Source organism: Juglans microcarpa x Juglans regia, chromosome 3S (assembly GCF_004785595.1).
Source record: "Juglans microcarpa x Juglans regia isolate MS1-56 chromosome 3S, Jm3101_v1.0, whole genome shotgun sequence".
In the NCBI taxonomy this organism is placed as follows: domain Eukaryota; kingdom Viridiplantae; phylum Streptophyta; class Magnoliopsida; order Fagales; family Juglandaceae; genus Juglans; species Juglans microcarpa x Juglans regia.
Window position 1 is genome coordinate 26621048 of NC_054599.1, and position 15054 is coordinate 26636101.

The 15054-nt window shown below is 36.5% G+C and overlaps 2 protein-coding genes across 2 annotated transcripts; one reads left to right on the forward strand and one right to left on the reverse strand.

Annotated features, from left to right (window-relative positions):
* Positions 1 to 320: 320 nt before the first annotated feature.
* LOC121258846 lies at positions 321 to 2207 on the reverse strand. Its single transcript, XM_041160375.1, has 2 exons — positions 1857 to 2207; positions 321 to 1775 (listed from the first exon to the last, which is right to left on the reverse strand). Exons 1-2 carry the CDS (start codon positions 2205 to 2207, stop codon positions 321 to 323), a joined length of 1806 nt encoding a protein of 601 aa, XP_041016309.1.
* A 6957-nt stretch (positions 2208 to 9164) lies between these two features.
* LOC121256970 (pyruvate kinase isozyme A, chloroplastic-like) lies at positions 9165 to 13490 on the forward strand. The gene is made up of 7 exons (XM_041157791.1): positions 9165 to 10150; positions 10315 to 10402; positions 10550 to 10740; positions 11029 to 11147; positions 11652 to 11895; positions 12043 to 12277; positions 12895 to 13490. Exons 1-7 carry the CDS (start codon positions 9614 to 9616, stop codon positions 13221 to 13223), a joined length of 1743 nt encoding a protein of 580 aa, XP_041013725.1. The 5' UTR covers positions 9165 to 9613; the 3' UTR covers positions 13224 to 13490.
* Positions 13491 to 15054: the final 1564 nt, after the last annotated feature.

Below are 15054 nucleotides of genomic sequence, written 5' to 3' on the forward strand. Positions count from 1 at the left end.
GAAATTCTTTTTCATATATTGAGTCGTCCGGCTCGCCCTTTCAAAGCCTGACTAAAAAATGCGAGGGGTCTCCCTTCTTGCATAAGTACTGCCCCAATGGCCTCACCTGATGCGTCACACTCAATGACAAAGTGTTTTTGAAAATTGGGCAATGCCAAGACTAGGGGTTCAGTCATGACTATTTTGAGCTTGTCAAAGGCTGCTTGTGCTTCTTCATCCCAAGTAAAACTGTCTTTTTTTAACAAGCTGGTTAGTGTTGCTACTATAGCTCCATAACCTCTCACAAATCTGCAATAGTACCCTGTGAGGCCTAAAAAACCTCATAAGGCTTTAAGAGATTTGGGTGGTGGCCAGCTCAACATAGCCTTTATCTTCTCAGGATCTGCCTGTACTCCTTGGCCAGAAATTAAATGGCCCAAGTTCACAATTTCTGGGCAGCCAAAATCACATTTGTTGAGCTTCGCATAAAGTTGGTTGTCCCTTAGGATAGCAAAAGTCAGCTTTAGGTGGTGTAGGTGGGCCTCCTCATCCCTGCTATAGATCAAAATAAACTTCCATAAGTGAGGCTTAAAAACCTGGTTCATCAAAGTTTGGAAGGTAGATGGTGCATTGGTTAAGCCAAATGGCATGACCAAAAATTCATAGTGCCCCTCGTGTGTACAGAATGCCGTTTTAGGGATGTCTTCAGGTTTCACCCTAATTTGATGATATCCTGACCGTAGGTCGAGTTTAGAAAACACTTTGGCACCCTGCAATTCATCCATTAATTCTTCCACCACTGGAATTGGATACTTATCCTTCATGGTAACATGGTTTAGGGCACGATAATCAACACATAGACGCCATGTACCATTTGCTTTCCTTACCAACAAAACAGGTGAGGAATAAGGGCTTTGACTAGGTCTTATAACCCCTGATTGCAACAATTCTTGTATGATCTTTTCAATTTCATCTTTTCGAAAATAGGGGTATCGAGAGGGTCTCACAAAAATGGACTGAGTACCAGGTTGTAATGCGATATTGTGGTCATGAGATCTGGTTGGAGGGACACCAAAGGGAAGGGAAAAGATGTCAGGGAATAGGTCCAATAGGTTCTGTGTAGGTTTGGGGACAATGGTAGGTGTTTGGGTTGGAGAAACTTGTTCAATGAGCTGCAGTAGTACCCCTTTATTTTCTAGAGTCGTGGCCCTATTAAATGCCTCTTCTTCCATTAAAGTGCTGCCTCGCAGTCCCTTTAAGACAACCAAAGAGTTCTGGTGATTGCACTGCATGGTAAAGTTATGGAAGTTCCATAAAATCGACCCTAGCCCTTGTAACCATTGCACGCCAAGCACAACATCACACCCTGCCAGCACTAGCAAGTACATGTCAATGGAGAATTTCATGTTTTGGACAACCAGTGGTACACTTTTAAGTCTGCCCTCACTTTGAACTTGATCTCCATTTGCAATTTTCACCTTAATTTTGTCATCTATTAATACATGTAGGGAGAGTTTGGGAAGTATCGAAGGGTCCAGGAAGTTGTGAGTACTTCCGGAATCTATTAGAATTGTGACTGGTTGGTTGCCAATTCTGCCCACCACACGCATGGTTTTAGGGTTCAAAGACCCAATGATAGCGTGCAAAGTAATTTCTGGGGCTTCACTAGAAACTGGAATATGGTGTGTGTCCAGTTGGTTTGTTGCCTTACTACTATCAATGTCAACAACTTCATAATTCTCCTTTATCTCTTCAAATAAGTACAGCTTTGGACTGGAACATTTGTGACCTGGGGCCTACTTGGAATCACAAGAATAGCATAGGCCCTTAGCCCTACGCTCCCTCATTTATTGTTGGCTGATTTTATGGACTAAGACTATGGCTTTAGGATGGTTTTGTAGGTTATTTGTGGCTTGAGGCTGTTGGAAAAATTTAGGAAAAGTTGGTTCATGGGTCTGGTTGGTTGTGTTGTAGGCTGGGTTTCGGTATGGGGTTTTTTTATGGATTGAAGTCTTTTCCTCCTGGAGCTTAGCAAGTCCATAAGCTGTGAGTAGATTATTAGGAGTGAACATCTTGACTGTTAAGCTTATATCATCCCTAAGGCCACTGAGAAAGCAACTAAGCTTGTAATTCTCAGATAACCCATGCAGCCTATGGGATAAGGCTTCAAAATCAGCTTTATACTCTTCAACACTACCCTTCTGTCTCAACTTAGCCAATTGTTCCATTGGATCATCATAAGTTGTTGGGCCAAATCTGATTATTAATGCCCTAACAAAAGCCTCCCAATTATTTATCCCCCTAGATTGTTCCAAGTCCTAAAACCAAACTAGGGCTTTCCCTTCCATGTGTAAAGAAACTAAACGCAGTTTATTCTAAGGAGGAATATCATGATAGGTAAAAAAATTATTCATCTTAAATAGCCATCCATGGGGTTCTCACCGTGAAACGCTGGAAAATCCAAATGGATGGGTCTTGGCTGGATGTCTATATTGTGAAATACTAGTGAGTCTTTGTTTTCCTGGTGGTCATTGTGTTCTTGGTGACTAGAAGAACCTCCTGACAACGATGTTTTTACACTGTGCAGGACTGCAACTATGGTGGAGAACTGATTCATCATGGATTCCATTTGTCTTCGCATAGCCAACATCTCGCCCCCGATTGTACTGAATTGGCTATCAGTGCTCTTGATGTGCTGCTCTATAGCTTTCCGTTGAGCATTCAATCCTTCTTGCAGATCTTTCATGCGTGTGTTTTCAGCCATTGTAACAGGGCAGGAAAGGGGCTCTGGATACCACTTGTAATAGATCAAAATAGGAGAATAATGGAATGCAACCAATCTGTTAAGAAATTCATATGTATTTCATAAGAAAAGATAATGCTCTCTTCGAGGGGAGCTCCTCCATAGATGAAAACAGACTAACAAATTGAATAACAGGTTCTCGATGCTTCCTTAGGCTGTTGCTATGTGAGATATACTAGTAATGTGTAAAGATAAGATTACCCTTAGATGGTTCGGTTATAGACTTAAAGAAATAAAATGCTATAAGTAAAATAAGGATCGGGCCTTGGGTTCATTCGAAGCTCATCATCTCTACTTCTCTTCTCAGACAAGGTTAACTTCATCTAGCCCATGCTCTTACTTCAGCCCATGCAAGCCCATCTCATAACTAAGAAAGATAACTTCTAGCATACTCCTTGCTGCCGACACTCTAACTCTAAACTTCCGTAACTCACACTTTTGTGTCTTGTTCTTCTCCCTGCTAGTTTGGCGTGTAACAAATGAAGTATATTATACAAATATATATAGTAATGACACCAATCATTAAGAATTTGATGATCATTTTATAAATATTGATTTGTTTTCAATGGATTGAATGCCATTGTGTGAAAATTAAAAGACAAATTTAAAAAATTTAATATTTAGAATAAATTGGATGGTCTAGGTAATTAATTGGTTATTAAATTTCACCTCCTATTAGATCGGTATCATTTCGGTTCCTCGAACTTAGTTATGAAATATATTCCCTTCAGGACACGACATGATCTGATTTGAAATAATTAAAATGAGTAGTTAATTAAGAGATGAGTGATACGTACTAGTTGTTGGGAGAAATCTTAACAGCGACTTGGAATAACTAAATTAATTGCCAAATTGCAAAAATAATACTCTCCTATTTTGTGTGAATTTGTTAGGAAGTAATTTAATAAAAAATAATCTAAAGTAAAATCATACACACACAAAAGATCCAAGAATTTTTTACGTGGAAAACCCTTCAAAGCAAAGGGAAAAACCACGAGATCTAGTCCAGTTAAACCTTCTACTATCAACAATGATGTGTACACAAATTTTCTCTCTAGATAACACTAGAGGCATATAATCAACAATAATCTCAAATGGTTATAGGTTTTTCTTTGGATCTGCGTAGGTTTCATGCATATGCATACTGAAACACTTCCTCTTCTATTTTCTGTGCTTGTAGGTTTTTGGGTTTTATTGGCTTGGGTGGTTCGTGACTCTGTTTAGGTTTCAAGTATTTAGATCTGACCTTCCTTAGGTCATTCTCGACCCTTAAATCATCTAAACGTTTTCTACCAAGTCATTGTTATGTTGGTGATCTAGCTGCATCATCGACCTCATAGCAACCTAATGCACCCATCCTCAGTCCCAATCTACTACCGGTGAAGCACATTCATCAACATTTCTGATTTGGGCATTTTAGCCTTCAACCACCCTCTACGCTGCCACCCACAGCCAACCACCACCACCACCATTAGCTTCACCGACATCCCTAAGTTCTACCCTATCAATCTCGGGTCTTGGATTGTCCCCGTTCAAAAGTGAGTTTTTGAGACCCACGACCATAGTGCATTTTGCACTGTTCTGTAGCTGTGTTGCCACTTCTTGCAGCTCTGTGATCCTTCAAAAATTACTATATAGCGCTGTAAGTATTTTCCCAAATAACTTTCATGATTTAAATGTATTTTTGCACTAACTCATTTTACTATGAACTGGTTGGTTATGCCGGACTGAGTCCGAGGAGTAAGAGGGTTGGATGAATTGGAGGATGTAGTTGTTTGTGTGATTGGATTGTGTTGTCATTTGTTGGTTATTGGATATTGGTGTTGTTTCATGTACATGGCAAATTTGTACGCATGTTCATGTTTGTAAATGAAAATTGGATTTTCATGTAATTGCATTCGCTGCATAATCTTCTTTAAAAATAAATTAGTAAATATGAGACTCATATAAAAAAATTATTTTTTAATAATAAATTACACTATTTTTCAAAATAATTACACAATACATATATATTCCACGAATATACTTACTCACATGACAAAAGATGACACTAGCCCACGTGGTTTTTTTTTTTTTTTTTTAAACATTGACATTTCTTCCTCGTTCAAATGTCTTCTCTCCCAGGAACACAAAACACCCCCCCTCCAAATTACATCCCGCATCACCCCGCTTCTCCCCCTAGAATGTTTCTTCCTCTTTTAAAAAATGACTAATGGAAACTGAGAATGAGGGGTTACCAATAGGAACAAGAGGATTCCTAATGCGCTTCTTCTCCTAAAAAAACTTTTCCAAGTTGGGCTTTGCAGTACCCATCTTCTACACAATATATTTGATATCTATCAAATTATTTTATAAGTAAGTATTAGACCCATAAAAACAATCAGAGAGATCGTCGAAGAGTAAGGAAGCAAAACTCCCAATTGTTATATAGGCTATATAAATTAAGGAAAACAACCTCCAAAACAGTGTTCAAGTATACGCTATTTCTGGACACAAGGGGATTTGAAATTGACGGAAGCATGGGAGTCGAGTTTGCTGTTGATTCGAGCTTGCTGCTTGATTAACTGCTATGGGCAAGTTTGCCCTAGATTCACTGCAGAGAGGGAGAAGACGCGAGACTCGGGATGATAGACGACCGATCCGGGACCGACCAAACGGACCGACTGTTTCGGTTCAGACTGAGATTGAGACCGGTTGGTCTCGGTCCATGTTTAAAGGACCAAAAGGTTCGAAAGGTTTCGGTCAGGTCCACGGTCCAGGATTTTTCCACCTGACCGGACTAAATGAAAAATAAAAATACAAAAAATATTTTATATATTATTTATATAATAATTGTACAATTAACAATATAAAATTTTAAATATGTTATTAACACTTGTTAATATTCTATCAATTAACTAATATATAATATTAATTAGTTAATTATATAGTAATTATATAAATTAATAATGTAATTTTCATCTAATTTATTATCATTGATCATACAAAATATTTTTTTATTGAGTTTGTTACATAATCCATATTAATAAGTCACTTAGTTTAATTTAGTATTTTAAATAAAAAATTTATTAATTGATTTAAAAAAAGAAAAAAAAATTAGGCTGGACTGATTGAACCGGACCGGACCGATAGCTACCGGTCTGGTTCGGTCCCTAAGGGTGTTCGGTCCAGTCCGGTTCAAAAAAAATGATGGATAAAAAATATTCGGTCTATCGCTGGATTGGACTGAACTAGACATGACCAACCGACTTGCACTCTTATGCTAGACGTAATGGGGGGTGTTCCTGGGAGAGAGAACATTTGAACTTTCAAATGTAAAAAACGACTACGTTTAAAAAAAATATATATATATAGAGAGAAATATTCTACTCGACGTCTACTATTCATACATCCTCTGTACATCAACGTATATGACTTTTATATATATATATATATATATATAAATATGTAATATCCTGGTGATGGGCTCGAAATTTCATATTATTTTCCTTCACCTACCCTTTGTCCTATGCTCAGATCTTTTCAAGACCCCTTCTCCGGAGATGCCAACTTCCTCTCTTTTAGGGCAAAATTCAAAACCCCAAAAAGTATATAATTCAATTAGGTTTGATGGGCCAAATAAAGACTACGAACGAGAAGAGCTCTGCATGTCATCAGAGCTTTGGGGTGATCATGATAATCAAATTGGATTTGGGAGAGAATATGGGAAAAATAATATGCTTGTGAATCTAATAGATTTGATATTGAAACGGGTTTGTTAATTTTCTAGGGCCTTTTAGTTATGAGGTAGGAAATATTGGGGAAAAGATTGACTAAAGGTATAAGGTAGGTTGGAGTAGGGACAAAAGGAATGCAAGAATCTCTGCCAAACAGGTAGGCATCCTACTAATCCTTTGGGGTTATGTCCAGTGTTAAAAGATTTTAGTTCCGATGGTATGCTCTTTTTACATCTAAGGTTCGAATTCTTTTGAGTATAAACAATTTCTATAAATCATCAGATTGAGAGATTTTTTCAATAAATTATCTGATATGTATTTGTGAAAAATTCCTTACCGAACACTTGTGCACCCCTTGTTCTCGAACACTCGATATTAATAATAATAAAAAAAAAAGCATCCTACTAATATGTAGAAGAACGACTCCGCTGCTTATAAAATACGATAAAATTTGGAAACAATATAACACCGGGAAGAGAAGCTGCATGTCCAAACGAATAAGGATATTAAAATGTCAAATTCTTTGGTAATTTATTTTTTATTGGCTAAACTCTTTAATACTCTATTTAAGAGGAATGGAGCTGACTACGTGCCTTCTTCGCATTATTGTAGAAATTCTAGAGAATTGTAAAAGGGAAAGTTATACAAATTTACATTAGGTGTATTTTATAAAAAAAAAAAAAAAAAAAAAAAAAAGAAAAAAAAAATTTATAATCAATCGAATCATATTAGGAAAAATCTAATTGTAAGCGATTTTGCGCACTAATACGCGCACATATTCGATATGATTGATCAGAAAGTAGATTTTATTGAAAAACAATACTAATTTGAATTTAAAATATGAAAACAACAACATTAATACGTAGATTGGTACGCAAACTTGTTTATACATAGCAAAACTCATCATATTAAGTTGTACATATTTATTCTTTCAAAAAAAATTATAAAAATTTATAAAATAATTGTCTGCAATTCTTTTCTCGAGCCTAATATTTTTCTTATTATTCGTGTTTCATAATACTAAGATCTAGCTTGATTTAAAAAATAACAGAAAAGCAATTTCTATACGTGCCAAAATCCAAAAGAGTTCGACAGGGTGGAACAAGGTTATATGTAGCAGTGACAATATGTGACAGTGTGACATGACCCGTCAACCTAACATGATAATAACGGGTTTGAGTTTAGTATTAATGGGTTCAGGTCAAAACGGGTTAATCGGATAAGACACGATTGCTTAACGGGTTGATAACGGGTCGACTCGTTTTGACCCATTAAGAAAGTTAAAGTTATAATTATACTCTTATACCTAAAAGTAAAATTGTTGGAATTTTAATTTCAATATTTTTATTATTTGGATTGTAATTTTGGATTTAGAATTAATTTTATATATATATTTTTTATAGATAATGTGATGTTAACATTTATATAAAATTATGTTAAATTTAATGATGTCAAATAGGTTAATTTCATGTTTGTTCAACCCCTTTACATAAACGGGTTGGGTCATGTTAACCTATTTCGTAGTGTTCACTAATGGGTCAAAACGAGCTGACACGACACGACCCATTATGTTAATGGGTCATGTTAGAATTTGATATTTTGACACGATAAGCTTAACGGGTCGTGTTTGGATTTATCCATATAATATAATATAATATACATGCCTTGACATGACACGAATACGATCCGTTAACACGATTTGACACTCGTAGTTATATGCATACCAAAACACTAGACCAGAGGCCGTACTCCCTTTACAAACCCAAACTTACGATAAAAATTATTAAAAGAGAAATAATATTTGTAATTATATACAGTTGCCGTATATTCATTTTGAAAAGAAAAAGTTAATAAATATGAAATCTATATAAAAAAAATTAAATTTTTAGCGATGAACACATTTTTTTTTAAAAGAAATGTACAACACTTTTACAACTTGATTATATCTAATATTTCTCTTATTAAAATGACCATACTAATTTAAAATAATTTTTATAAGAACAGTGAGAGATTTATATGGCACGTGAACGGAAGACTTGCACGATTTCTCTCTTTCAACGAGAGACAGACAGCGATGAGGTAGGGAGTCCGACGCAGTGACAGCACCAAGCTAAGCCCACTTGTTCAGTGACCCTATTCCGTACAATTTGTCACGTGGAAATCAATGTTGTATTGCTCTCTTCTGCATTACATTGCAATCTCATGCGCTACCCACTATGCCGAATACTTTGTGCCCACTTCCCTCTCACGCTATCTTTTACGATTGTATTTAGATTCATTTGGAGTATTTATCGAATTCTAAACTTAAAAGTTTTGATCACCTTCTCGTTTATCTCTGTCCTAGACTCCTACCTTGAATGCCAGTGTTTGATCAATAAAATTTAAGGTTGCCTTTAGACATTGAGATGATCTTTAATAATTTAAATTGATTTATAAATAATAATATTTTATAAATTTTATTGAGATACATTTAAATATAAATAAATTAAACTTTATGCTTGAATTTATGTAATAAGTTGAAATGAATTTAATTTTTAAAAAAATAATAAATCACAATAATAATTAATAAAACTCATCCAATATCCAAAAACAGCCTGAGAAACCTCTGACGATTCTGAAACCCAACCATGCAGACGCCATAAATAAGCCACAGGCCCACGACTTAAAACAAAACTGCAGGGAAAGTGACAACACAGCCGACACCAACAAGAGCAAAATCTTAACCCTGAAAGAGCAGTTGACCGTTAAACTTGGACAGCTGGCCTTGGCAGCCTTGCCTAGCTATTACTGTCTACTACCGCCCTTTTCACTTGACGTCAATCTTTCAAATTCTTTAATGCAAACAACCTAAACTGGTGAGGCACTTTGGTATTGCATACCGATTAAACTAGGGTTTCTTCATTGACTTTTTTAACAGAAAAATCCCCAGGCCCCCTTCTACGTTGCCTTGTATTCTCCACTACCCAAAACCCTGCGGAGTTTTCGATCCGGGTGCTTAAAACTTATTGAGAGCACTGGTTTCTTTACTAATCCAAGTGCTTTCAATCCCAAGTAATATCTTTTAGCTTGATCTATTCATCGAGGAGTTGATTTTGAGAGCACTGGTTTTCGATCCATGGCGATCGTCCGGGATTTAAGCCTAATGTGCGGTCGAATCATCACTAAAAACTCGTGTTTGGATTCGAAGAATCGGGTTTTTGGAGCGTCGCTTTTTGGTGGTGGATCTCGTTGTGACGAAGGGAAGTTTAAGGGAAAGTTTGGGTTTGGAGTACGGGCAGCGGTACAAGTGAGCGTGGAGGGATCGGAAGGTTTGCGTGAGTTGAAGAGCTTAGCTGGGGTTTTGGAGCTTGATGTGGTGTCGGAGGGTGACTTGAGGGAGAAGGGGTTCTTGGGGATGCGGAAGACCAAACTCGTGTGCACGATTGGGCCCGCGTGTTGCTCGTTGGAGGAATTGGAAAAGTTGGCATTGGGAGGGATGAACGTGGCTAGGCTTAATATGTGTCATAATGCGAGAGAGTGGCACCGAGATGTGATTAGGAAGATTAAGAGGTTGAATGAGGCAAAGGGATTTTGCGTTTCGGTGATGATTGATACTGAAGGTACTCAGGTTCATGTCGTGGATCATGGGGCTCCTTCCTCTGTCAAAGCAGAGGTAACTACATTGAAATCACTAATTTCTTCTGGCTTTTATGTCTTAGATATAGGTATCAATTTGGAAAAATGTGTACAGCCTCTTTTTATGTCTAGTTCGCCAATGATGATCTATCATAGGAAAGATGCAATTTTGATGAGTTTTTCTTTTACTTGGATGATCAGGATGGTTCAATCTGGTTGTTTACTGCACAAAAGTTTGACGGTTCGCGTCCATTCACGGTTCAAGCCAACTACGAAGGTTTTTCAGAAGGTAGTCGCATATGGCTGCTAATAGAATAAAAAATCAGCTCCCCCTACCAACCTGCCCAATCTCTGATCTCTATCTCTCTCTCAATAACCTCAGTGATATTGAATTTCTTGAGATTCATGTTCTCAATTAAATTTACTACTTGTCCAGGTATCGAGGTGGGAGATGAACTTGTTATTGATGGTGGAATGGCAGGGTTTGAAGTAATAGAAAAGATTGGGAGTGATTTACGTTGCAAGTGTACAGACCCTGGTTTATTCCTACCTCGGGCTAAATTGAGCTTTTGGAGAGATGGGAAGCTTGTGGGAAGGAATTATGGGCTTCCTACTCTATCAACTAAGGTCGAGCTGACATGCTTTTGTTCTTGAAATTTGTTTTCCTGCCTTTGTGGCTTCTAGATTCTTGTGTTTTAAGCTTATGGACCCATAAGTTAAACTTTAACATGACATTGGTCCATGGAACTGGTGAATGCACAGTTTATTGTCATTTCGCCAATATTGGCTCTATACCACTCCCTGATCAAAACATCATGAATTCGGACATGCTATTCAGTCTGCAGAAGAAACTGCAAAACCCGTAATTTTAGCAATATCTTTTGATGCTCGTAAATTCACTATTCATATCCACAGGATTGGGCTGACATTGAATTTGGAGTTTCTGAAGGTGTCGATTTCATTGCCATGTCATTTGTAAACGATTCTGATCCCGTCAGGCATCTTAAGAACTACCTCTCCACCAAATCATCAAAGTAAGGATTACGCTATCACAAAAAATTTATTTTAATCTCCTTTTTTCTGTGGTTACATATTATTACTTATTTTTCCTCCTCTCAAGCAACCTGATTTCTTTAAAAATACTATTGACATATTAACACTAGTGTCTCAGAGCTTGGATCCGACGAATCCTAATACTCGCTCGTATCAAACAGAGCCCGAATATTTATCTTTCACATCAAGTCTCCTTACCATGTTTTCTGTCTTTGTTTATTCCTGATGAAGATGAACTGGTTGTCATGCTTGTGATGCGGTGTTAAAAGTATCGAAAGATATCATGCTTTAGTTAATAAGTAGTTAGTATGCTCTACTGATAAAAAAAAATATGTTAAGTAGTTATTATGTTCTATTTAGCACTTGGAACTTAGGATATTTAGGCTTACTAGTTTGCTTCTTTTTTAACTTTTTATTAAAAGTAGGAATGCAGATTTTATTCTAGTTTGCTGTTTTTGCTTTGAATCAATTTGCTTGCTTTTCAGATCCACAAGGGTATTGGCAAAGATAGAGAGCTTGGAGTCTCTTCAGAAGTTGGAAGAAATCATAGAGGCGTCTGACGGAATCATGGTGGCTCGAGGTGACCTTGGAGTTGAAATCCCACTTGAACAGATTCCTACTGTGCAAGAAGAGATAATTAATGTTTGCAGGAAGCTAAACAAACCAGTGATTGTAGCTTCTCAGCTTCTTGAGTCGATGGTTGAATATCCAATCCCAACACGTGCTGAGGTACCTCCATCACTGTCATTATTTTGGTAGTGAGGAATTCTGTTTGAATGAGGGGGAGGGGAGGGGATGCTTGAGAAATAATGTATAAAAAAATATTGTTGTTTCGAATGTATATTATTGACTATATATATGCTTTGGTGCCATTAGGTTGCTGATGTTTCTGAAGCAGTTCGGCAGTATGCAGATGCATTGATGTTGTCTGGTGAGTCAGCCATTGGTTTATATGGACAGAAAGCTCTCTCTGTCTTGAGGATGTCCAGCACTCGAATGGAAACTCGGGGTCGTGAGGACAATCGACAAAGTCTTGTCCATTCGTATCAACTGGGAGCATCATTGCCCGATCGCATCGCTGAGCAGATATGCAATTGTGCTGCAGAAATGGGTAATCTCACTTCTCCACCGTCTAAAATCATACTATTCTGAGTTCAAAAACCATCTAAATAGCAGCTGTAAGCTCTTGCTGGAGTTTGTTACTGAGACGTGTTCATATATCAAGTCATTGTCTCATTGTCACTGTGTTCAAAGTTCAAACACAATTGTTTTTGCTCAGATTCTGACGGTATGAGGAAAGCGAGAATTAGTGCATGGTTTATGTCATTCTATGAAAGTATAGGTCGATACACAAACTTATGCTCTCAGAGGCTGACTTCCATGCTGTGGTACATAAATGCTTTCTCAAGTGGCTTCAGTCTACCTTCGGTCACATAAAAAGTAAATTGCACTTATTGCTCAGAGGCTGACTTCCATGCTGTGGTACATAAATGCTTTCTCATGTGGCTTCAGTCTACCTTCGGTCACAAAAAAAGTAAATTGCACTTTGAGAACAATAATCTGTCTCTCGCTCTCACTCTCACTCTCACTCTCTCGTGTGCATGCTCACACAAAAAAAAAAAAAAAAGCTCATGTCCGCACACCAATGACTTGGCCTGTGATGCTTAAATGCGAGTTTCAGTTGTGTTTATATTTTTCTTACCTCACAACCGTGTGCTCTGCCTGCAGCTAACAAACTTGGCGTGGATGCAATCTTTGTGTACACAAAGCATGGACACATGGCATCACTCTTGTCACGGAACCGTCCAAACCCTCCAATAATTGCATTCACGAATGAGGATAGCACCCGAATGGCTCTGAATCTGCAGTGGGGAGTGATTCCCCTCCTCCTTGATATATCGGATGATATGGAAGTTAACATCTCGAAAAGCATTGATCTAATAAAATTGAGAGGGATGTTTAGGGAGGGGGATGCTGTGTTGGTCGTCTCAGATGTTGCCTCAACCCGTGCAACCCCAATGGCTTTCCAATCAATCCAGGTCAAGACCATCGCTTAGGGAGGCATTTTTACCGGGACAATGCAGCATATTCAATCGATTTTATTATCTATTACAAATTGGGAAGGAATTAAGACATTTTCCTACCTTTGTCCTTCTCCACCTCATTAGGGAACACATGAAGTGGAGCAAGAAAAGGATTCGGATATGTTTGGAAACACAACTATTTTCAGACTATTGCACTATTATGTACAAACTATTTTATTACTATTTATAGATGATTAGCAATACTCTTAACATCCAAATGGATCCGAAGTCTTCTCATTATCTTATTGCATTGCAATGCATCATGCTCGTCATTTTACAAAACCTAAATTTGAGTTTATTTTGGATCAAATTCTCATTATCTTATTAAGCCTTCTTATCTCTTTGCTCTTGTTCATTTTTTCCATCCTAAAATTAATAATGAAGTTTCCACGTCAATTTTCGTTGAAATTTCTTGTATTTTCAATCACATTTATTTACTTAATACAGTTCAGTAGATTGTTCATTTAAATGCTTAACATATAAAAGTATTAAAAATAATTATATTAACAGAAAACGATAAATTTTTTAAAACAAAGAATATAATTTCCCATCACATAATTTCAATCGGCTTTGGTACCCTACTAGCTACTACCCTCTCTCGCCCCATCAAGAAAAGTTGCCAAACACAAAATAGAAACAACCAAACAACGGTGTAGAAAGGTTAGGGTTGTAAATGAACCAGTCTGTTCGATAGCCCGCTCGGTACTTGTTTGGTTAAATTCGAATTGAACTCGACTCGTGAAAAAAAAAACTCATTCGTGAGAGCAGATACTCGCTCGATTTGTAAATGACACATACACGATAAGACTCGACTTGACTAAAGCTCGTTAAAGTCAGCTCGTTTATGTTCGAGTTGACTCGTTAACTCAACTCAATTAAAACTCATTTATATATTGATAAATATATACATACACTTATGTATATATATATGTATTAACTAATAATATAAGCATACCACTTTTATAATTAAATATATAATATGTAATCTAATTACTTATGTCTATAGTGAATATACTTCATAGATATATTTTATAATTTATATAATAATTAGTCGATAAAATTTATTAATTTCATATACTAGTATGTGAGAATCATATATAAATAGATATATGATATCATATTAAGTATATGTATTAATAATATATGTAGGCATATAATATATTGTTATTTTGAATAAATATCAACTAGTTAGATATTAATTATTTATAATTTTTTAAAAATTTAATAATTCAATAGAGGTTTTACTTGTTAGTTGTATAAATTCAATATTAGATATTTTATTTTATTTATTTATTTATTTTATTAATTATTAAATTTTATTCAAAAAATAAAAAAATAAACAATTCGAGCTCGAGTTCGACTCGACTTGAACTCTTTTTGGGACGAGCTCGAGTTGAGAGTTTAGCTTGTTGAGTTGAACTCGTACAAAAAATAAAAAAAAATCTCAAATTTGGACTCTCGAGTATTTTGATTCCAGTCGAAACCAAAATCGGGCTAGGCTCGAGCCCTAACTGAAAGGTGTATTGAAAAAGAATAAATATAGATAGCAGTTACTGTTGAGAGTAACTATTTTGCACACATGATGTAGCATCATATAGATCACACATCTCCCAAGTCTAAAAAAAAGAAATAAAAAATTAGAAGCAATCATGTAATAAGTGTAAAGTATGCAACACTATTATAGTAGCTTCTCTTTAATATTACTCATTGAAAAAATATAAAAACTGGATAGAGGAAAAAACCCAGCCTCGTAGCCAAACAGAACGTTGTTGATCACTTGCTGCCTACTGGGCCCGCTCGGGCG